Below are 24,512 nucleotides of genomic sequence, written 5' to 3'. Positions count from 1 at the left end.
TTCCTGTTCCTTCTCCTTTATGGCCTCTTCCTCCTCTTCTTCCCTGACGGGCACCAGTAGGATCTTCTTCACCTTCTATCCTATTTCTTCTTACTCCTTCTGTGTCTCTCCCAGGACCACCACCTCCTTCTCCTCTTTCTCCTCCTTCATATTCTTCCCAGTCTTCATTTCTTTCATCATCATCCCATTCTTCATCTTCCCCGCCGTCTCCTTCTGCTCCTTCATTTTCTCCTCTTCCTCCTCGACCTCTTCTTTCTTTCCTCTCTTTGCCCGGATCGCCTCTTTTCCCTCCCCCTCTTCTTCGAATTCCTTTGCCTGTTAGAATATTTCCATCAGAGTTATCTTGAAATTCACTTCCTATGGTATCGCTTAAACTACCACCACCACCACCACCACCATCACCACCACCACCATGACTCCCTCCATCTCTACTTATTTCTCTTCCTGATCCTCCTCCTTCTCTTCCTCTTCTTCCTCCAGAGACATTTGATCTTCGTCCTCCTCGTCCATTTCGTCGTATCCCTCCAGTTCTTCCTCTTCCTCCTTCTCCATCTTCTTCAAAACTCCCTCCTTCTGTCTCTCCTATTCCTTCATCTTCTCCCCATTCTTCATTTTCTGTTTCAGTCTCTTCATCTCCTTCTCTCTTCCTTCCACCTCTTTTTCCTCCTTGTCCTTGTCCTCTTTCAGCTTCATTTTTTCCTTCCTCTCCTTCTCCTCCTCCTCTTTGTCTTCCTCCTGTTCTATTTCCTCTTCCTTTTTGTCTTTCTTCATCAATGTTCCCTTCTAGATCACCATCAACAAATTCTTCATTATCATTTCCTTCTCTTCCTCCTCCTATTCCTCTTCCTCCTCTTCCTACTCCTCTTCCTCCTCCTTTCTCTCCTCCCCCACTTTTCCCTCCTCCTCTTCCTTCTCGTCCTTCTACTCCTCCTCCTCCTTCTCCTCTTCCTCCTCCATATTCTTCATCCTCTTCTCCTTCACCATATTCTCCTCTTCCTCCTCTTCCTCCGCTATATTCTTCATCCTCTACTCCTTCACTATCTCCTCCTCCTCCTCCTCCTCTTCTTACTCCTCTCCCTCCTCCTCCGCCTCCTCGTCCTTCTACTCCACCACTATCTCTCCCTCCTCCATCTCTACCTATTTCTCCTCCTGCTGTTCCTTCACCTCCTCCTCTTCCTCTTCTTCCTTCAGAACCATTTGGTCTTCTTCCTCCTCGTCCATTTCGTCCTATCCCTCCAGTTCTTCTTCTTCCTCCTTCTCCATCTTCTTCAAAGCTCCTTCCTTCTGTCTCTCCATTTTCCTTATTCTCTTCTCCTTCACCATCTCCTCCTCCTCCTCCTCCTTCTCTTCTTCTTAGTCCTCTCCCTCCTCCTTCGCCCTCTCGTCCTTTTACTCCTCCTCCTCCTCCTCCATCTTCTTCATCCTCTTCTCCTTCCTTACCATCTCCTCCTCCTCCTCCTCCTCCTCCTCCACTTCTTCTTAGTCCTCTTCTTCCTCCTTCCCCCTTTCGTCCTTTTACTCCTCCTCCTCCTCCTCCTCCATCTTCTTCATCCTCTTCTCCTTCCTCACCATCTCCTCCTCCTCCTCCTCCTCCTCCTCCTCCACTTCTTCTTAGTCCTCTTCCTCCTCCTTCCCCCTTTCGTCCTTTTACTCCTCCTCCTCCTCCTCCTCCTCCTCCTCCTCCTCCTCCTCCATCTTCTTCATCCTCTTCTCCTTCCTCACCATCTCCTCCTCCTCTTCTTCCTAGTCCTCTCCCTTCTCCTTCGCTCTTTCGTCCTTTTACTCCTCCTCCTCCTCCATCTTCTTCTTCCTCTTCTCCTTCTTCACCATCTCCTCCTCCTCCTCCTCCTCCACTTCTTCTTAGTCCTCTTCCTCCTCCTTCGCCCTTTCGTCCCTTTACTCCTCCTCCTCCTCCTCCTCCATCATTTTCATCCTCTTCTCCTTCTTCACCATCTCCTCCTCCTCCTCCTCCTCCTCTTCCAATTCTTCTTAGTCTTCTCCCTCCTCCTTCGCCCTTTCGTCTTTTTACTCCTCCTCCTCCTCCATCTTCTTCATCCTCTTCTCCTTCTTCACCATCTCCTCCTCCTCCTCTTCTTACTCCTCTCCTTCCTCCTCCGCCTTCTCGTCCTTCTACTCCTCCTATTCCTCCTCCTCCTCCTCCTCCTCCATCTTCTTCATCCTCTTCTCCTTCTTCACCATCTCCTCCTCCTCCTCCTCTTCTTACTCCTCTCCCTCCTCCTCCTGCTTTTCGTCCTTCTACTCCTCCTCCTCCTCCTCCTCCTTCACCTTCATCCTCTTCTCCTTCTTCACCATCTTCTTCTCCTCCTTCTCCTCCTCCTCCTCTTCTTACTTTTCTCCTTCCTCCTCCGCCTTCTCGTCCTTCTATTTCTCCTCCTCCTCCTCCTCTTCCTTTTCCTCTTCCTCGTTCTCCTCCTTTACCTCTTCTTCCTCCTCCTACTCCTCCATCTTCTTCATCCTCTTCTCCTTCACCATCTCCTCCTTCTCCTCCTCCTCCTCCTCTTCCTTTTCCTCGTTCTCCTCCTTTACCTCCTCTTCCTCCTCCTACTCCGCCTTCTCGTCCTTCTACTCCTCCTCCTGCTCCTCCTCCATCTTCTTCATCCTCTTCTCCTCCTTCACCATCGCCTCCTCCTCCTCCTCCTCCTCCTCCTCCTCCTCCTCCTCTTCCTCTTCCTTTTCCTCTTCCTCTTCCTCGTTTTCCTCCTTTATGCCCTCTTCCTCCTCCTACTCCGCCTTCTCGTCCTTCTATTCCTCCTCCTCCTCCTCCATCTTCTTCATCCTCTTCTCCTCCTTCACCATCTCCTCCTTCACCATCTCCTCCTCCTCCTCCTCCTCCTTCTCCTCCTCCTCCTCCTCCTCCTCTTCCTTTTCCTCTTCCTCGTTCTCCTCCATTACGTCCTCTTCCTCCTCCTCTTCCTCCTCCTCGTCCTCTTCCTCTTTCTCCTCCTCTCCCACCTGTTGCATCTTTTCCGTCCTTTCCTCTTCTTCTTCCTTTTCCTCCCTCAATTTTTCCTTGAGATTGTCCTTCAAGATCACTTCCTTCTTCTCCTCCTTCTGCTTCTCCTCCTCCTGCTCCTTGTCCTCCTCCTGCTCCTTGTCCTCTTCCTGCTCCATGTCCTCCTCCTCCTCCTCCTCCTCCATCTGTTTCAGGATCGTCTTCAGTTTCTCCTCTTCCGGCTCCTCCAGTTCTTCTTCTTCCTTCAGTCTCCCTTTCAAAGCCGCCTTGCATGTTTCCTCTTCCGCCATTTCCACCTCCTTCCTCTTCGCCTCTTTGTTCTGTGTTACCTTCCAGATCATACCGAATTTCTCCTTCTTCATTGGTTACTCCATTACCTCTTGTTTTTAATGTTCCTTTCTTCCTTACTTGGTTTGCTGTTCTTCCATCATTTCCTGTTCTCTTTCCTCCACCTCCATCCACTTCTTTTCCTTTTCCTCTTTTTGTTCCATCTCTTTGTGTCCCTGTTCCTCTTTCTCCATCTTCTTTCCCTCTCTTTCCTTTTCCCATTCCATTGTTTTTTCCTTGTCCTTTTCGAAGTCTTCCTTCTTGGTCATTCTCTTTTCGATCCTTTGCAGTATTTCTGGTGTCCCTTCCTTCCCCTGTTTTGCTTCCACCCTCCCGCAGGCGTTCTTGGTCTGACTCAGCGCTCTCTTGGTAACTTTGCTCACTGGCGTCTCTGTCACTTTCTCCGTCAGGGTTCGAATAACTATCAGCATCATATTCATCATCGTCAGACCGTCCACTGCTTTTTTCGCTCATGTGCCTATTAACACCTCGCTCACGTCCCTTACTGCCTGCGTTGTCTTCTTCTCCAAGTGTATGTTCGCTAGTCGTGGCGCCTTCGTTTCGTTTCTGGGTTGCATTTTGTTTGTGTCTTGTATTTGTATGTGTTTCAATTCCTTCGCCTACTTCTGTTCCTTCTCCCTCCTCGAAGTGGTATCCCTCTTCCCTCAGTTGGCTGTTTCGACCTTCATTTTCTTCATTCGCATTTACGTTTTCTGTATTCTTGTCACGGGCGTGGGTTTCCTTGTCACCATGCGCTGCGCTCCGTTTTTGTCTTTTTTCGTTTGTATTTCTGGCGCCCTTGTCTGGTGATGCGGCAGATTCATGGCGTGTGGATGGGGGCTTCTTTCCTCCTCCCTTCCTCTCTGCTTCCGTCATTTCCTTCCCTGTGGTGGCGGTATCAGTCATCGTCTCTCCTCTTTCGTCTACGTCGGTTTCATTAACATTACTTTCACTGTCATTTCTTCCTTGTCCATCATCATCCTCCCTTCCTCCGTGAACAGCTTTACCATCTCCATCCCTTGTCATATTTCTTCCGTCTTCCTTTACTCTACTCCTCACCTCTTCCTCCTTCATCTTACTCCTTCCCTTACTCCTGACTTGCCTACTGCCGTCAGTATTGCCGTCGCTGTGCTCATAACTGTCACTGCTCTGGGGCTCCCTGCCGTTTGCCGGAGTCCTCCCTTTCCTCTTGTAACCCGTTTTTCTTCTGCTACTTGAGACCTGGCCATCGTCGTCACTCGTCCCACCATTCCCTTGCTCACGAATCAGTCCACTCCTCTCTTCACTCGCTCGTCTCCCCTCTGCTATTCTCGCAAGGTTCCTTCTCTCTCGCCTCCCCTCTCCCGTCCCTCTGTCTATGATGAGAACCTCCGTCCCGTCAATCACAATCACCTCTCCTCTGTCACTCTCCGTCTCGTTCTCTCCGTCAGCTGTCCCGTCCTTCCCGTCAGTGGTTCCTCCGTCGCTCTGCCCGTCCCCTCTCCTGTCCACGCGAAGAAGTACCTCGTTGTTCTCATTCCATAGCGTCTCTGCCTCCTCTCTCGCGTCCCCCCACCTATCCTGGTCCGCCCCTCTGTTTCCTCCTCCCCACCCCTTACCCCTTTGGCCCCGAGCGTAGCCTGTGAAGGGAAAATTATTGGATTAATGACTTACACCAGAAAAGCCTCTTTGCATGAGATTTGTTTTGTGGTGCGGAAAGTTTTATTTTTTCTCGCTGGAAAATATTTAGATTTTACACGAGCACTACTACATACTTTAAATATTTTACATGCAAGCGCTAAAAATACTATTGCATGGAAGGAATTTTAAAATGCTCAGGAAAAAAAAAAAAGGAAATTTTGAGTAATTTGGTTATGTTCAGGAGGAGTGAAGTGTAGGTAGCAGTATTCGGTAAGTATCTGGCCAATTTAGATGTGAAAAACGACCACCACAATAGGACATGTCTCACACACACACACACACACACACACACACACACACACACACAAACAAGCCTAGCAGTTTACCTCTTGGTTGTAATAACTTAATTACAGGTAGCAACTAAAACCTGTGGGATAATCACTCCTCCAGGTATCATAAAACTCCACTCTCTCCCTCGCTCGCGAACTGTACTTAAAGTCTTAAACTGCCCCAACATCACCACCACCACCACCACCGCCTCCACGATGCCTGCACGTGTCCGGTCCTCCCCTCGCCGTTCAGGGTCACGGAGCTATGAATCAGCGGCGTCTCATGTTAGGAAGTTTTCCATTTCTTTTTTCCACGCAAACGAAGCTGACCAAGGGCTAGAAAAACTCAGAGTAAAATCACTTAATTGCCGCTCACCCAACAAACGTCAGAAAAATTAAACAAATAAAGAAAGTTCCAATCTGGTAAGAAAAGCAGAGTTAAAATTTGCGAAAACAATTATACTTATTTAGCATAATTGCCTATTGTTACCATGCGTTTGTTACATGAGAAGAAGGCTGATCAAGTGTTACGAAGAAAAAAAGGGAAAGAAAAGAAAGCAGTGACTACCAGGTCATGGAGAGAAGAGAAATGGAGACTTCCATAAAGGGAAAGGGCAATTTAGTTCCCGCGGTGCGACCAGAGGATTATGGCCACTAATCGCCTAAAAAGGTCCTGTTCCACTTAGACTAAATTACTTATGATCTGCTTTATGCCACTTAAATGACACTCTCACACTCCTTATCGCTCCTTTTCTGCCTTAGCCTGCACGTATACAAGATCAATAAACTTACACACCAATGCTACTAAAGCTACAAACACAGATATTGCGTCTCACTCAAGCACTCTCGCTGAATCAACTGACCTCCTTCAACATTCCCATCAAGTTCGTTTTCTCCATCTTCATTCACACTATTGTCGAGTTTCCTGAAGAGTTCGTAATGCTGCAATCTGGAGGAGGGCTGGGAAGCGGCGCCGTGAGTTTGGGAATCCGAAATCTCATTGTCGGAGACGAGGATATTGGAGAGACTTGGGGCGTACCTCAGCAGCGCCTCACTGATCTCCAGGATGTGAATCTCCGGCTCCTCAGCTCTCGGTGGGAGGAAGTTCTTGACTTTAACCACATACTCCTGGTGGGGCTTGACCTGCAAGGGAACACGTGGACAGTAACGGGAAGGACAGCGAGGTGAATAATGATAGAAAGGAAAGAAGAGTGAAGAAAACGACCTTAAAAACTATATTGGAAACACACTGTGGATTGGGTATTAAATCTTAGATGCGTACAAATAAGATATCGAAAAGACATTAATTCATCTGATATATATATATATATATATATATATATATATATATATATATATATATATATATATATATATATATATATATATATATATATATATATATATATATATATATATATATATATATATATATATATATATATATATATATATATGTTACAGTCAATACCTGAATCCAGACAATTTGTAAAGTGACTTATTTTTTCAGGCAATTTGTGAACTGCCTGGTTAGGTTAGGTTAGGTTAGGTTAGGTTAGGTTAGGTTAGGTTATAACCTAACCTAACCTAACCTAACCTAACCTAACCTAACCTAACCTAACCTAACCTAACCTAACCTAACCTAACCTAACCAGGCAGTTCACAAATTGCCTGAAAAAATAAGTCACTTTACAAATTGTCTGGATTCAGGTATTGACTGTAACATATATATATATATATATATATATATATATATATATATATATATATATATATATATATATATATATATATATATATATATATATATATATATATATATATATATATATATTATAGAATTTCAAACCAATTAATAAATGCACCTTACATGGTAATTACAGCGCAAACAATACAAAGGACGTAGCATCAACAATAAAGTCAACAGTATATGAAAAATAAATAAGAACGAAAGAATAAGATGATACCTAACATTTATGAACATCACGATTGTTTTGTCGAAGCTTACCATGAAATATTTCTGTTTTCATCGACGTTTCGACCCACAATTCTCCAATTCTTGAGGGGTGACTTTAACGTTTGCCCAGCGCTAGATAACATACTTACATACGTACGTGATCTTTGACGTTCCTGAGTAAATCTATATTATTTTACTTCGCAATACATTGAAATTGATTGTGGTTTCCGGAGGGAGAGGCTAGTTACTTTATGTAAATTTTCGCTTCGATAATTTAACCTTATTAACTATTAACATTAACTATTAACTTTTTTCAATGCTGATGTTCACTCTTACTCCTAAATAGGATCTTGTTCTGGTTTGATTACCATACGGTACTTCCATTTTCATTCCCGTTAAATCAATAAACTCTCACTTATACAAGGTAGTAGGCCAGTCTCATAATCATTCAGTCGTACCTTCCGGATGCCTTCGTCAAGTGGCTGGCTTCAGTATCGACAAACTATTGGAAAACAGGATGATTTGCCACTCCTACATACACTACCGCGTGCCTGCCATTCCGCAAATAACACCCCGGAGCTGCCGAAGGCCACAGGGATCAGTCATGCACGAAACTGACCTGACTTTTTTTTTTTTATTCTGTGTTCTATGACGGCCACTGGGACCTGACCACACGCCTTATCCCTTTATGATTGTGTTCTTAGGTGTGATTTTTACGAGGTGGTGCGATAGTGCAAAGGTTATTGTTGCCATTTTTTACTCTTATGATGGTGTCAACTATATATTTTTTTCTTGACATTTGTTGCTGTTATCATCGTTGGTGATAGTGATTGTGGTGGTGTACATTCCCCTAGTGTGAGTCAGCGGTCTTCAAGTGGATGCCAGTGTGTGTGTGTGTGTGTGTGTGTGTGTGTGTGTGTGTGTGTGTGTGTAAAATGGAATAAGCCAATTCCTCTTCCTCACATCTGCTGAATATTGTTAATTCCCTCAGTGCACCAATAATCGCATAGTTGCTGTAAGAGCTATGCATAAATTCTTGAAGCATCGACACAAACAACACATACCACCAACATACACGCAAAAAAAAAAAAAAAAATAAATAAATAAATAAATAAAAAATAAATAAATAAATAAAAATAAATAAATAAATAAAATGCCTCAAAACATCACCAGAATAAACATAACTAAACTAAACATCACAAGAACCAAATCAATAAGACGATCGATCCAACCCACTCACAAGACACAACAACAAACACGCCAGCCACAAACTTCCAGCCCAGCCATCGACTCCCTCACCTGCGTAAAGTTCCTGCCGACGCACTTGATGAACACGTAATGCTCCGGCAGGTCCTCATCTATCAGCTGGCCGCGGAGTTCATGCCTCAGGTCGGCCAAGGTCAGGTCATGCGGCACCCTGACAAAGCCCGCCGACACGGTCTCTTCTACGACCGTGTTCCTGGCGAGCCTCCTGAAGGGGATCCATTTATCCTGCGGTAAGGTGTACACGTGAAGCTCCGACAGCTGCAAGGAGAGGGTAGATTTAATTGAAGGGGGTCGTTCGATATTTTTAGTAACATCATAAGACCCTATGACCTTCTGAAGGGTATGTTTTTGTGAGGCACCGACAGCCGGAAAAGAAGTGAAGTAAACGGAAAGTGTTTTTTCTTTTCTTTTTTCTTTTTCCTTTTTTTTTTTTTTTTTACATACGAGCATACATTTTTACTCAATATTCACTATTTTCTTTTTCCTCAGACTTGATATTTCATTTCCAAGGTTGCTGTAAGAATTTAGTTATCCTGGATGCAGTTAATTTGCCTTGGACTAGGACAAGATATAGCGAGTAATTTTCCTTACCAAATAACCATGTGTAAACCCACCGTACTTGTATAAATAATAAGATCCCAAGACCGCCTAATAATTCTTCCACATTGATCGTGCTGCCCATTTGTTTGACCACGATACAGGGGGGGGGAGGGAATGGGGAGGGTGATGATATGGGGATAGAAAGAAGGGAAGGAAAGAGGAAGGAGGGAAGGTGAACTAGCGTGATATAAAGGAATGGACTGAAGGGAAGAGTAGACAGGTGCAAATTATACCTTGAAAGGGAGACTGTAACACTGACCTATATACCACTGAGGTCCCGAGATGAAAGTTAATGCTGAAGGGAATAAATAACTGGTTTCGACTCTTTAATTCGTTCGATGAGAAAGTTGATGGCGGTAAGAAGGGCAAAGGAAAGGATTTAGCAAAGGGTACCGGGATGGATTATTTGTGAAAGATGAAGAACATCAAAGGGGGATGAAATGGGATAATGATAAAGGAAAATGACGAAGAGGATACGCAGAGAAAACTAAATAAGTTGAAATATTTTATGATGGTAAAGAATAATGAAAAAAGGAAAAAGGATACACGGAGAAAAGTAAATTTCATAAAATATAGAATGATAACAAAGAAAACTTTTGAAAAAGGAGAAGCATAAAGAGAGAGAAAACGAAGCAAAAATGCGCGGGGAAAAAGAAAGGAATGAGTGGAAGTTTTTTTTTTTTTTTTTTTTTTTTTTTTTTTTTTGAGGAACATTGAGTTTGTGGGAGTTAGTTAAAAGGGAATTCATTATAAATGCTTCTAAGTCACGCAAGACTCAACCTTTCGAATCAGCACGGCGGAGTCAGAGAGAGAGAGAGAGAGAGAGAGAGAGAGAGAGAGAGAGAGAGAGAGAGAGAGAGAGAGAGAGAGAGAGAGTTGTGGCTACTTCACGATGACACGGGGAAGTCACCACCAAAGTAAATAAACCTTAAAATAACAAAAAAACACAAGACATTTTCAACCCAAGCAGGATATTAATACTAATCCCACGTGTGACCTAGATTCATAAAGGAAATAAGAGAAAAGATAATATGAGAGACTGTATCCTTCCTTTGAAGAACGCAAGGTTAAATTTACTAAGCGTTTCCTCTGTGATAAAGGCGGTGTTTAGTTAGAATATATACGACTGCGGACGGTGATGCTACCAGAAGAGACCGTTAAAGTATAGGTTGGCTGTGGGCAGGTGGGAGGCGAGGAAAGGTATTGGCAGGTTGGGTGCTGGGAGTGATGTGTTGTGTTGGTAGCGGTAATGGTGGTGGTGGTGGTGATGGTGGTGGAAAGGGAGACCAAGAGCAGAATCATCGTTCCTGTGGTTGTGAGTGTGAAATGATTGTTTTTTGTTGTTTTTTTTGGACGTTGGTGGTTGTACTGATGGCTAATATTGTGAGAATAGTACTGATGTCGGAAATTGTGGATAGACAAAGAATGCGGAAGGTTTGTGGGGGAAAGAAATAGCGTGTGCCGAGATCTTAAATATTTGTTACTGAAATATTAAGATGCCGTACGAGTGTGTGTGTGTGTGTGTGTGTGTGTGTGTGTGTGTGTGTGTGTGTGTGTGTGTGTGTATATCTGATTCGAGGCTGAGGAGACCCGCTGATAGTATACTCAGCAGGGAAATCTTAAGGAAAATTTTTGAGAGTACTAGATACAATGTTTCGAAATATAGAAATCTCTCTCCTGACGTAGTGACCCACTGAAGCTTAGAAAAAAATAGTAAATAAATAAATCCATACATTAAATAATAATAATATATGACGACAAAAAAGAAAAAAAGGAAAGGCTTTTTCATAATTTGTTTGTGATGTTCCGGTAAGGCTTTAGTTTTTTCTTTCCTTCTTTCGTTTTATTCTGCCTTTCTCTTTCGTTCATCCTTTTTCCTTCCTGCCCTCTACCCCTCCACTCTCTCTCTCTCTCTCTCTCTCTGCTGCAGCTCGGGGCATAAAGTGACGTTACACACAAACAACAACCAATCTTTTAGAAATGCCTTCAGAGGAAATTATTCTTACACGACTTTTGTTTCGCCCATAACAATAGTAATAAACAAGAGGAAGTTTTAACTTATTTCTTAGCCGTGTAAAAGCAACAGGATATTTTCGATTAATTCAGTGCAACGTGTTGTGGTTGGTGGAGCTTGCCTCGCTTCTCTTGATAATAATGCTACTGAGACAAACTGAAGGTACAATTTTGGTGAATGTATAGAGTATGAGTATGATGTTAAGCCACCTGGACAGATAGACAGACAGACAGACAGACAGACAGACAGACAGAGAGAGAGAGAGAGAGAGAGAGAGAGAGAGAGAGAGAGAGAGAGAGAGAGAGAGAGAGAGAGAGAGAGAGAGAGAGAGAGAGATTCACATTTGCATTCTAATTAATAACTGAATAACGTGTAATTATCAGCAATCTTAGCTTATCACTTATCAGGCATCAGATAATGATAATGACAATAGTGGCGATGGTGGTGGTGGTGGTGGTGGTAATGATGACGATGATGATGAAGATCTTGCCAGCGATTAGGATGATGACGGTGGGGATGACGCAAGTGCCAGGCAGAGAGACGTCATCCTGCTTCTATTAGTTTTCGCATTTTAGGACATAATATGCATCATTACTAAAGGGAGACCGCGTGCGACTCTTGTATTAGGCAAAAAATATTACATACGAGGGGAAGGAAGGAGAGGAGGTGGGGAGAGAGAGAGAGAGAGAGAGAGAGAGAGAGAGAGAGAGAGAGAGAGAGAGAGAGAGAGAGAGAGAGAGAGAGAGAGATGGTACAGTGGAGGAAGGAGAAAGGAGGGACGATGAGGAGGGGGGAGAGAGGAGGAAAGAGCGACTAAGGAAAGCGAGGAGAGGGGGAGAGAATGGAGTGTCTCGAGTGGTGGAGGGAGAATGGAAGGATGGGGAGGAGGGGGAGAGAGAAATGACGGTACAATGGGAGAAGGAGAGAGGAAGGTAGCTCAGGAGGGGGAGAGAGAACGGAGGGTCAAATGGAGGAAGAAGAGGACAGTGGGGGAGGCAAGGAGAGAGAGAAAGAGAGGACCTGAAGCAAGAGAACAAGGTCAAGGTCACAGAACAACAGTAAGGGAAATAAAGATCCCCGCTAGACTGCTTTTATCTCTTCTTTTTATCAGGCAAGAGTTACGACATGCCTAACTATCGACCCTGGCGCTGGACATTCGCTGTACAAAGGAAAAAGATGTTTCTATTGCGTCTCGCTTTGATGGGATTCCAGGGCCTGAGGGTTCGCTTGGGAGTGGCAGGAACATCAGGAGTATCTTCCCCTTCCCCGCCGCCCCTCAACACGGCGCTGCCAAGTGCTAGTGGTGGTGGAAGAAGTGATGGTGTGGTTCCGGCGGATCTGTGCAATTCTCATTAATGTGTATCTAGTTCCTTGGTCTTGTGGTTGCGATGTGTGTTTTGCATGTGACAAGATGAGGATGTGAGGTAATAGTGTGTGTGTGTGTGTGTGTGTGTGTGTGTGTGTGTGTGTGTGTGTGTGTGTGTGTTTTCCATGTGACAATAGAGTGTGTGTGTTTTAGGTTATTAACTGATCTTCAGGTTAATTTTTCATCTGTTTCAGCTTTGTTGCCGATAGATATTTGGTGTTTTCGTATACTTTAGCGTTTCCTTTCCTTACTTTTTTTTTCAATTTCTTTCGTGTATTCTTCGTTTTTCGACTCACGTGTAATTTTATCTTTTTCATTTTACTTTTTCTTGGACATATTTTTATAATGTATTTTACCTTAATTTCTGATGCAAATTTATCAGTTTTATATATTTCAGTGTTTCATTTTCCTATCTTTCCAGCGTCTTTTCTGTAATTTCTTTTATTCTTCTTTTTAAAATAGTTTTAATCTATTTCTGCTTTGTTTCTGATTCATATTTAACAGTTTTATAATTATATTCTAGATTTCCATTTCTCATTTTTAACTTCCTGTGTGTAATTTATTTTTTTCTTCTTTATTTTCCATTTAACATATTCGCTCATCTATTTCACCTTTATAGGTGATGAATATATATATATATATATATATATATATATATATATATATATATATATATATATATATATATATATATATATATATATATATATATATACCAGTTTTGCAAGGTTTCATTTCTTTATTTTTCATTTTGTAATTTCAACGAGTAATTTCATTTTTTTTTTCTGTTTTACTTCTTCTTTAACATATTTTTCATCTATTCCACCATTATTTCTGATGCATATTTATCAGTTTTACATAATTTAGCATTCCATTTCCTCACTTTTCTAAACTTCTGTAAGTAATTTCTCCTTTTTCTCCACACTTTCCCACCTCGTTTACTCGCACGTCGAATTTACGTTTCTGAGCTGTTCCTCTCTTTTATTATCTCCAATAAGTGCTTCCGAGTTTCGCTAGAGAAAGCATAATAAGCATCGACAAGTTATTTACGAATCTGCAGTGCCAGTTAGCAGTGTGGATATTTAACGCTTCCTGTTCAGTAGACGTGTTTCATATATGTCGATTCACAAGAGCCGTATACTTGACAAGGCATCCATTTGTACGTCCAGCAATCACAATTCTAATTTCGCGTAATTTCAAATATCCTCTGTTGTGGCAAATTGTCATATATATCTCTTCCTATCTGACTTCCTCTGCTTAACAAATTTCCCGCGCCACACCCCGGGCTGGGTAATACTAACACGTTCAAAGGAGTAATTCAAAGTTTGCACGGGTAATGTCTCTCATCTCCTGCGTGCTACGATTATGATTTCCCGTATAGAAGTACGTGCATTCTTCTTCCTTAATGTCTCTGTCTCTCTCTCTCTCTCTCTCTCTCTCTCTCTCTCTCTCTCTCTCTCTCTCTCTCTCTCTCTCTCTCTCTCTGAAAAAGCAAAGAAAAAAACTATATATTCTAAATGTATGATTTGCAAATTAATGAATGCTTCAACTAAAATCTGTATATTTTATGCTTTAAGATTTTGTTTTGAATATTTTTAATTACTATTTTTTTTTTTTATCTACGCTTGTATTCTTTTTAGTTTAACATTTCACAAATTTATTTTCTTTATGTGTTGCATTTCTGTATAGCACCGAATCTTTAATGACATGTAACTGCATCTTTTAATGATCATGTAACTGAAGCACACGAAGGCCAACAAATATAACCTTCTCTTGTAAAACTACGAGAAAGGTTAATACCATGACTAGGTATATGACGTAGCAAAAACACACAAACGCAAAAAGAAAAAAGGAAAAAAAAATTAAGCCTATTTTCTTTACTATTTTTTAAAGGCTTTGGAGTGTTTGCATCGTCCATCTTCATTTCTCACTTTAGCAAAGGGTAGTGGGTGTAGGCACTCCACCTCCCTTCTCTCATTATCCACTTGGGGTCTTTAATGAAAGGAGGCTCAGTGTAAGACTTCAGTAAACGAGGCTCACCTGTGTTCTGTCACGACAATATATTAGAACGTTCGTGTTTCTTACTTATGCTTCTGCTGCTACTGCTCGTGTTCCTCATCTAACTTAACATAACTCCTCCGCTCTTTCTTTTACGACTCTTTCCCCACTCACTCCCTTCTTTCTCTTCCTCGTCTCTCTCTCCCTCTTCCTTGGAATTCTCTGATTTCCGTCTTTTTTTTCTTTCCTTTCTCTTGTCTTTACTCCGTCTCCCTCTTTCCACTCTTTCTTTTGTCTCTTTGTTCTGTCTCCTCTTCCATCTCTCGTTCATTTTCCTCCTACCCCCTTTATCCTCTTCCTTTTCCTGTTCCTCCTCCTTTGTCTTCGCATGTCTCTACTCGTAATATGTACTCCGGTGACCTTGACGTCTAGACAAAGCCACCATTCCTACAATCCTGCACTTCACGCCAGACTGATGAACTACACTTTAAGAAGTCCCAAAGAACATTACATGATATTAACGGGGTTATTATCACGGAAATAGATGAGTGGCAGAGAGTATGATTGATACAGTGGGTGTAAGAGGAGAGCTCCCCCACCCCCAGTGAAATGGGATGACAGAGTGGCAGAGTACGTGATGGGAAGGGGAGAAAGGGGAGTGAGAGGATTAGACTTAGTCATTAGAACGTGCAAGGAGGGAGTGCACGGCCAGGAATAGATAGGAGTCTTTTTTGTCGATGGGGAGATTGTAGAAGCAAGTGTTGGTTATAAATAGATAGATGTTATCACAGTACACGGAAATCTATGCTTAGGAAACTTTATTCTTCTAAGCAGCTTATTTCTCTCCCCGCGTTCTGACCTTACACGTGTCGAGTGTGACGTCAAGGAAGTCACGCAACAGAGAAGTGTGTGTTCCTTGATCTCTACTATTAGTAACTGTAGGAAGCGACATTTTTTTTTATATTGAAATAATAACACACAAACACCATTAGCCCATATACTCGTATTACTGCGAGGGGATGGTATAGAAAAGATATGTGAAACTGTTCTTGCTAAGTGTTTAGTGTGGATACTCATAGATAATGTAGATTTGACCGTAAGGAGGCAAAGATAGTTGGTCTATAAAAAAAAATTGAGCATCGCACGTCCTCTTTCCTGGTGACCGATGGCCGCCTGGACGTGTAATATAAAGCAGTGAACTCCACAAGGCCGGCCACGCCATTTCCACTTCCCTGCGTGACCAGTGAAAAATATTTATCAGTCAGACAGTCAATATCAGTGTATCCCGCCACCTGTTTTGCCTTCCTATATATCCCCCTGCCTCTATTTGTGTCCGTCCATGTTATGTAATTTCTTCCACGTGTTTCACGAATCATTTTCACCGCACAACACGCCGCGCTGGAAATAGAAGTCAATTTTAGTTCGCGGTGCAGTAGTAATTCGACGTACTAGTAGCTGCATGTGCTTGGGTCTTCTTATCAAGGAGGAAATGACAGTGTAGGGAGACGTGACAGAAATGACATGCATGCAATCAAGAATGCCACTGGGAAGGGGGTAAAATAATCCAATCGTATTTCCGTTTCTAAACATAGATGACCTTGTCCCTCACTCACTCACATAATTCATTCTCCTTAGTCTTCCTCACTCATGTCTTCCTTTCCTCATTTCTCCCTCCCTCTAATACTCCCTCTCTATCATAACTCATATCATGTCATAAAGCTTGCCATGCTACATATTGTTTACTTATATGCACATTTTGACTGCAGAACATATTGTATCATTGACTTACAGGAATTCAGTCCAAGGGCGATTTACTGGAAGTCTCCTGGTGTTGTGGAAGGTAAGGTGTTGGGTAAGGTGTCCAATGTTAACTGTACATATGGTGAAGGGAAGATGAAAATTGCAGGCGTGCGCAGTAGGAGTACCTGTGACAAAAAAGACGCCTCTAATTTACAAAGGACCACTCGGCGAACATGACCCAAAACAGGAGTCATGCAATATTTACGGACATAATTCTCTCACCGTCAATATTAGAACACGCGGAGAAAAAATATATATGTTAAGTACACAAAAACATTCTGGAACTATTTCACTCTGACCTTTGAAAAAATATTACGTGACGTACATAATTTACTTGAGGCACATTAATCTTTTCTCCTCTCTTTCTTTTTCTTTTTTCTTTTTTTTTTTTTTGTTTTACATTTTCTTCTGTCAAGAGTTCTTACCACCTACTCCCCACTCAGTCCTTTTTTGTTTTGTTTTTTTTCTCGTATCGTTAGGAAAGGTTAGTGACCCCGCCTTCCCCACCACCCCACCACCTTAGTGTTCCTCCTCCCCACCAGGTGTTCCCGAATGTCTCGCTAATGGTTGATAAATAGAACAGGTCAGTATAAGAGTGCAATACCCGCACGTGCTGGAGGGCCACGCTGCCACCTCTCCGCCGCCCTCTACCAGCACACGGTTGGCTCTTCATGACTAACCCACTGACGTAAGAACATGTACATACACATAAAAAGACAGACGGACAAACAGACATTCACAGCACGCCACATCACACACTGACACACTGACATAAGTATACATACATACATACACAGACAAACAGGCTACCATATCACATCACACCACACCACACCACACCCACCCTCTCACCCACACACTCAAAATTCATTTCCTCCACTATGGAAAAATGATCTTCTAGACAACTATCGCCTCTTCTTTCCAAGCACTTAATACGCGCCCTCCGAACTCCCCTGATCATAATAAACTTCCTGAACAACATGAATTAAAGCTTTCTTATCTTAACTTTCGCTGAATCTATTTGACAGCAGCAAAATGTTATGTATTATCCTCGTAATTTTTCTCTCCCCTTCCAAGATACTGTCTCTCTTCAGGGGCCTCGTCCGCTACTGCATCACACACACACTCCTCCCGTGTATTGAGCGACCGTCCCACACCGTACTTCTAAACAAGGCTGCGTCAAATACTGTTCGTCGCATCGATTCCCTTCCTTTAACAGAAATTACAGTCATGATTTCTCACACGCTGGCGCAGTGCTGCCTCTTTTACCACTTTTCACCGCTAACTTCATGATTACTGTTCTTTTCAGGTCGCTAACTCCATGTCTCCTCTACCTTTTTCATCTTTCTTCCGTATACAAGCTTGTTATTACTTCTTGAAATTTCACCTTATAGCTTCATACAGAGGTATTACTCCGTCATCAAAATTTTGTTCATTCTGCTAATGGAAGTTTTGACTAGTGTCTTCAACCCTATAGTCACTTCACTCGTAAGTCGTATAACGTCCTATCTGCTTTTTTATTTTTATTTTTGCCTATAAATATCTAGAGTTGAGTATTACTGTACAGCACCTCAGAAGCATTGCTAATTCTGTTACGTATCTTGTCATTCTTTCTTTCTCAGAATGGCTTTCAGAGAGATTTTTCTTTTGCTGGTTTATTCTTTATAGGTCTTGTCCGGTATAATTTTGTTGTAACACACACACACACACACACACACACACACACACACACACACACACAAATCGTAAAATTCCTCCCCTCGGAAGCTCTTTCCGTGCACCCATAAACCTTCAGATACCAACATAACTAACACGCACTCCTCTCCTAAGCGACAGTCCCCTACACCGATCATTCTTCTCTGCACGCTATACAGAAAATCCATTGTGTTCCCATATAAGACTACACTCCGTCAAGCCTAGGGGACCGTTGTGTTTGGTTACCTACACTTCGCTGTTTGCCCCACCAGCAGCTCGGGCACAGATCGACATGCTGTGTCAATTATTCATGTCCATGGATTGACTGGACAGTGGAGAAGCGCAGGTGTCTAGCCACATGTGCTGCCTCGGGCCCTGGCATGCTGCATCGCGAGGGAAGGGAGCGGGAAGAGAGGCAGGATGGGAGGACAGTTAAGTCAGTAGGGGTTGTGACGGTCAGCTGCTGACGTGCGTATCGCTGATATTTTTTGGTTGAAAGTTAAGACTGATGGGACACTAGAAAATATTAATATTATGATGGAATGTATGTGATATTTTCCAGAAATAAGTGAAATGCTTTCCATTTTTTACTTCTATTTTGTTGTGGCTTCTTGTATTCCTGAGTCACTGAGATTTACATAGATATTCCTTGAAGTGAGGTGGAATACAACGTATACAACTAGGACACACACACACATACTCACACACACTTTATGGATATATATATATATATATATATATATATATATATATATATATATATATATATATATATATATATATATATATATATATATATATATATATATATATATATCTATCTATCTATCTATCTATCTATCTATCTATCTATCTATCTATCTATCTATATATATATATATATATATATATATATATATATATATATATATATATATATATTACACACACACACACACACACACACACACACACGAGTATTCAGATTAATGATTGAAATTCAAAACAACCTTTCAGGAAAATAAGTAAAAAGTGTGTGTGTGTGTGTGTGTGTGTGTGTGTGTGTGTGTGTGTAGCACCAATTATGGAAAATTTTTGTGTGCTCCAGCCCGCGCGTCGCCCCGCGGACCATAAAACACAGCACGCGTGGACAGTATACGGTGACGGTTGGTCCGATATGACAATAAAATATTTTTGAGTTCCACGAGTTGGAATAAATATTTTTCCACAATGGATTAACAAAAATCGCTTCGAATTCGTCCTCCAAGATTTTTTTCGTCTGACACAAAGTTTTGTGATTCCTGCCAAACAGAAACAGGACGACATGACACTTTTGCATCGGTTCATCTATTTGAACTGAATTTCATAAGCTGCAGATATCAATTGCAACACAATTTCGATTGGCCATATTAGATTGTGAATAATTAATACACCATTTTATAAAACTACAGAGCCGCGTATTTCACGAGAGCGCTTTAACACAGAGCGCAGTACTCGCATAAACTTGTACCTTCCTGTACCGCGGCTGTACCAGTGCCTCCCCACTCACCAGATCAGAGGGTGTGCTAGTGTGGCGCTCGTCGGCCGCTACCTGCTGCACCCGCCGATGCATGCTGGTGAGGACAGCCTCGTGTCACAGAGGCGAGTGGCCGCCGGGAGTCATCACCACATTATGTACTTCACAAGGTTGGATCACCATTTACCAAGCAATTGCACATTTCACTGCATTTTCTTTTCTTTCTTCGTCATGAGTATTTGAAAGAGAAGTCATTGATCTTTCAATAACAAACATTATGAAAAACGTAACCACAGTTTAGGAACATTATTTCATCTTGGGACATGTGATTGTGAAGACACGTGGACGACAGCGGAAGATCTGATCACCTCGTGTAAGGACATAAGTAGGCCACTAATTATATATTTCCAAACTCTCGTGCTGTGACATCTTGACAATGGGATGGCCACACGAGCACTGCCCCGCCGCGGCCTCATCCAGCCAGGCCCTCACGCGGCTGACGGGGCACTAGGGGCGCCTCAGCGGGTGGTGGCGGCGGGCCCATGCTGACTGAGTGGCCCCCTCACTGAGAGACCGAACGTGCCAGCTGACGCGGCTTTGTTTGTAGTGTTACCATAGCGACCGCGAGAGGTCCTCCATCAGCCCACTTATGCCCTACACCCAGGAGCAGGACGGTACGCTACTCTGTTATCGTGAGGTGACGTCTCTGAGGCGGGCAGGGCTAGCGAGGAGGCACGGAAGACGGTGACACGTGCAGTACCAGTAGCGCTCCAGTCACAAATGAAGAGAAAAGGAAAGGAGGGGTGGAAAGTGCGACTGGGTATTGATCATATGATAGTTCTTCGCCACTTACGACTCATATACTAAATTACTTACTACTTGCACCAGAATCATGCACGACCCCTCCTTGTTCTCGCCGCGTCTTGTCACGCATGAACATGGAGACACGACCATTGAACTCGTGTCTCCCCTGCGAACCGAGTAATGCAGTGCGGATCAACGAACACACGCACACACCGGAATAGGAATGCAGATAGAGGGAAACACTGGCCTATTATTATCCCATACTTAGATAGAATAGGAGCAACGCAGACACTGGGAGATTAAACTAAATTCACAATGAGGTATCGCAACAGGTAAACAAAAACAAAAGGAATGGACAAAAACAGGCAACGTGAAGAAAAAAGCTCGATGGGTCCCAGGAATTCCAGAAAGGATGAGAGGAAGCAACAACAAAAAATAATTCTGAGAAATAGAGACGGATGGTTAAGCAAGAAGACATGGTAACTCGCGAGGAAAATTATGTATATTTCACGAAATAATTTGCTATTGCACTGGATATTTTAGAAAAAACATTCGGAGAGTCTGGAAGATATATCGATTTCAAAGTATCTGCACTCTTGTAATGAAGCAAAATAAGTTCCTTCCTCCGAATTAAAGATTATTCAAGAGAGGTTTATATCAGCTTAATGCCAAGGAATAGTAATGATATTTTCCTTCATTCCCTCCAACCAAGTATTGACACCTTAGCAAACGATGTGTGGTTGAGTGTCTGACTGATTGGATGCCGCCAGAGCAAAGGGGTTACATAGCACCGGATAGACAAGTGGAATACTGTTTTACCTGTATTGAGGAAAATATGCTACATCTATAGAAGATTACCATTAAAAAGCATAAAACTCTTAGTCCATACTCGCACCTCTCACTCTGTACAGTTGCGCTCCTTTAACTTCCTTCTCTCAGTCGCTCAGTTACTACTTCTTTAAACACGCGAATTACACGCCACGCCACACCACGCCGCCTGTTGAATAGCGAAGGCGTGCCATTTATTCTCACGCTTCCTGTGTTCATCTTCGTGACGCAAGAGCCCCAAGACCTGCTAGTCGATATTTTTACTTTATCACACTTATTGGTGTTGCCTTAATTAACCTGCCTTCCTGGTCCTTGCCCTTCCTTCGCCAAAAAAAAAAAAAAGGGAGTATGTGGTTCCTTGAAAAGATAAATTTAACAAGATTATTTTTGCGTTTTTCTTTTTTCTTTCTTTTTTTTTTTTTTTTTGCTCTGTTTATGGAGAGATGCATGTAAGGAGTTTTCTAGGCATGAATAAAAAGCTAAACTAACTGCACTGAGACTTTACGGCATAATAATCTGTGTAATGAGGTCCTAACCCAGCCTTTGCTTTGCACTTTATGGTGATGGTGTTGGTGGTGGTGTGTGATGATGATGATGATGATGATGATGACGATGATGATGATGATGATGAACCTGAGTCGATTGTCACATTGCATGGGTGTAAAAGCAAGCACACACACACACACACACACACACACACACACACACACACACACACACAAAGGGAGGAAGGGAAGGGTATGGGCAGCAAGGGGCACATTACGTGTAAGATTGCAAGAATGAAAGGTGAAAGGGAAACCAGTCTTTCTGCCTATTCAATACTAGACCGTCCTGTGTCACCCTCTTGTAATCTTCTAGTAATTTCCTGCCCACTTCTCCATTCCCTTTGTTTATTACGACACGACCACCACCACCACCACCACCATCACCACCACCACCATTTCAACACAGTAATATCTCACAGCATGCATGACGGGTAACCTTGTCAACATTCTCAGAGGGACATTGGGTCGATGGTGGAACTTCGAGGCCTTGAATAACACTGTGGTGGCTTCCTTGGTTCATCTAGGCTTGGGGAGGTCACCGGGCATCGATCTGCTATAGAGGTGACACAGGATTATTTCACAGTACGTGAGGAGGTCATGGCGAAGCACTCTGGGAAAATGAGAGAGCAAAGCAGTGCGCTGAGTGATGATAATATAGTGCGTGCTGTGATAGAAGTGGCATTCTCTCTTCTTTTTTTTCCTTCTCTCCGCTGTGTGAGGTGAAGGTGAAGGTACACATGAATGCGGAGTATAAAAGTTTGGTTAGGTGAGACTGAACCATGAAAACTTGTGAAAATTAGGTGACAAAAAAGGAGTAGCATGTTCTGGTATGTAAGAATGATAAGAGCCGTAGTGGAACAAAGCGAGCAAATAGTAGAAAAAAAAAAGAGAGAGAGAGAGAAAAAAAAAAGGATACTGAAAGGAGGAAATGGGAAGGCAAACAGATGGTGTGTAATAAAAAGGAACACGAAGAAGGAGCAGTGAAGAGAAACATGAAAGAACATATGAAAAATAAAGAGCAATAACACACAAGATAATTGTGGAGATACTGAGAAAGAAAAATAAACACTGAACAGACGGAGGAAGGAAAACGCGGAGGATACAATAGAGAAGAAAAATAATAAGAGGCAAGAGCACTAAAGCGAAGAACGAAAGAATAAAATAGAAGTGAAGACCAATGATGCTTAAAATGTCACAAAATACGTACACGCTAAGAGAAAATAGAATGGCGAAAAGAAAACGGAGAGAAAACACAGAAGATACACAATAAAAAGAAAACTGTTTACGAGGAAGGAGCGCATGCAGAGAGAAAAAGGAAAGACAAGACGGGAGATTAACAACAGTAGAAAAACCTGAGGGATGACAAGTATAACAAGGAGGGTCACGATACAGGGAAAATTACCTTGTGTATCCGGTAAGGTCACGGGGGGAAATCATGGAGTCCTTGGTTCCCCATTAGCGGCAGCCACGGATATTTTTAACCCACGGGAGGAGAAGCGGCCTGGAAGGAAGCCATAGAGGGACAATAATTACGTGCACCATAACTCGTGATTTATTGCAAGTTTTATGTTTCGTGACCTTGGAATCTTGGCTTTGATCTGCCGGGTATTTGTTCAGTTTATTGCGGCTCATTACAGACGTCTGGGTAGGAGAAGATTTGTGTTTTGGATATTCAGTCTGGGTAAAGTTATGTAAAGTTTCAATGAGGAGAGAGAGAGAGAGAGAGAGAGAGAGAGAGAGAGAGAGAGAGAGAGAGAGAGAGAGAGAGAGAGAGAGAGAGAGAGAGAGAGAGAGAGAGAGAGAGAGAGAGAAAGGGGGGAGGCAGACAGACAAACAGAGAAGCAGATTATCAAACAAACATACATACAGAAAGACAAACAGCCAGCCACAATATGTTAAGAGAACACAAAGCCCATTATGTTACGAACACCCTTCTACCTCTTTTCCCAAACACAATCACTATCAGATCCTAACTCTACTATCAAATGCGGAAGGCGAGGGGAACGGAAGGAGCAACTGAGGGGGAGAGACAGAGAGAAAGCGAACTTGCGTGCAGGAAACAAGAGGCGAAATTATTCCAAGACTTAAAATGTAAACAAATACCTGTTAGAGTCAGGCAGGGCAGGTCCTCGCGCTGACAGGTGGGAGCTGCACGTCAGGGCGCACGCAACTCCAGTCCTGAGAAGCATTCGGGGACTTCCTGGGACACTCGAGTTTAGGAGGAAATATTTCTGGCCCCGTAATCAGTGCGCGAGGTGAGAACATCAGCGTGGCGGAAGATAAAGCGAAGCCGTCAGGTCACGAAAATAGCATACCTTGAAATTCCAGACACCTTAAAAAACACGGGGATTCAGGAAGGGGAGAACGGTGTACTACTCTTCTTCTTCTCGGGTAAAATATTTCATACATAATGCAGCGTTTGTTCCTGAATCTGTGTTGTGAGTCTGCTATGCTCATATTTCAGCGTGAGTGGGCTGTTTTATCCCCTTCTTATTTTGCGGTTATGAAGTGCAAAGGGAAATAAATACTTCAGCAATACATGGTAAGTTGTGAGCTTTGCAAATTGGTGCACTGACTGGAATAATGTCCACTTATGACTTCTCATGTTTTGCGCGTTTTCTTCTTCTTTTTTTCTTTTTTACTATATAATCTCTCTCTCTCTCTCTCTCTCTCTGTAATGTAGATTATGTAAATCCAGCAGAAGCAGCAGCAGCAGCAGCAGCAGCAGCAGCAGCAGCAGTAGTAGTAGTAGTAGTAGTAGTAGTAGTAGTAGTAGTAGTAGTACTCGAAAAGGCAAATAATATTTAATTTACATATAATAATTTTGCTGACATCCAATATAATATGCCTAATGTTTTGAATAAGCCAGACCAGACCACCACCACCACCACCAC

At 42.6% G+C, this 24,512-nt stretch overlaps 1 protein-coding gene across 1 annotated transcript; it reads right to left on the bottom strand.

Annotated features, from left to right (window-relative positions):
* Positions 1-17: 17 nt before the first annotated feature.
* On the bottom strand, positions 18-21,316 carry LOC135106077 (hornerin-like). Its single transcript, XM_064014917.1, has 5 exons — positions 19,475-21,316; positions 8,507-8,731; positions 6,114-6,393; positions 1,723-4,920; positions 18-43 (listed from the first exon to the last, which is right to left on the bottom strand). Exons 1-5 carry the CDS (start codon positions 19,535-19,537, stop codon positions 18-20), a joined length of 3,792 nt encoding a protein of 1,263 aa, XP_063870987.1. The 5' UTR covers positions 19,538-21,316.
* Between the last annotated feature and the right edge of the window lie 3,196 nt (positions 21,317-24,512).

Source organism: Scylla paramamosain, chromosome 12, assembly GCF_035594125.1.
Source record: "Scylla paramamosain isolate STU-SP2022 chromosome 12, ASM3559412v1, whole genome shotgun sequence".
NCBI lineage: Eukaryota > Metazoa > Arthropoda > Malacostraca > Decapoda > Portunidae > Scylla > Scylla paramamosain.
This window is presented reverse-complemented; position numbering and strand designations above follow the sequence as displayed.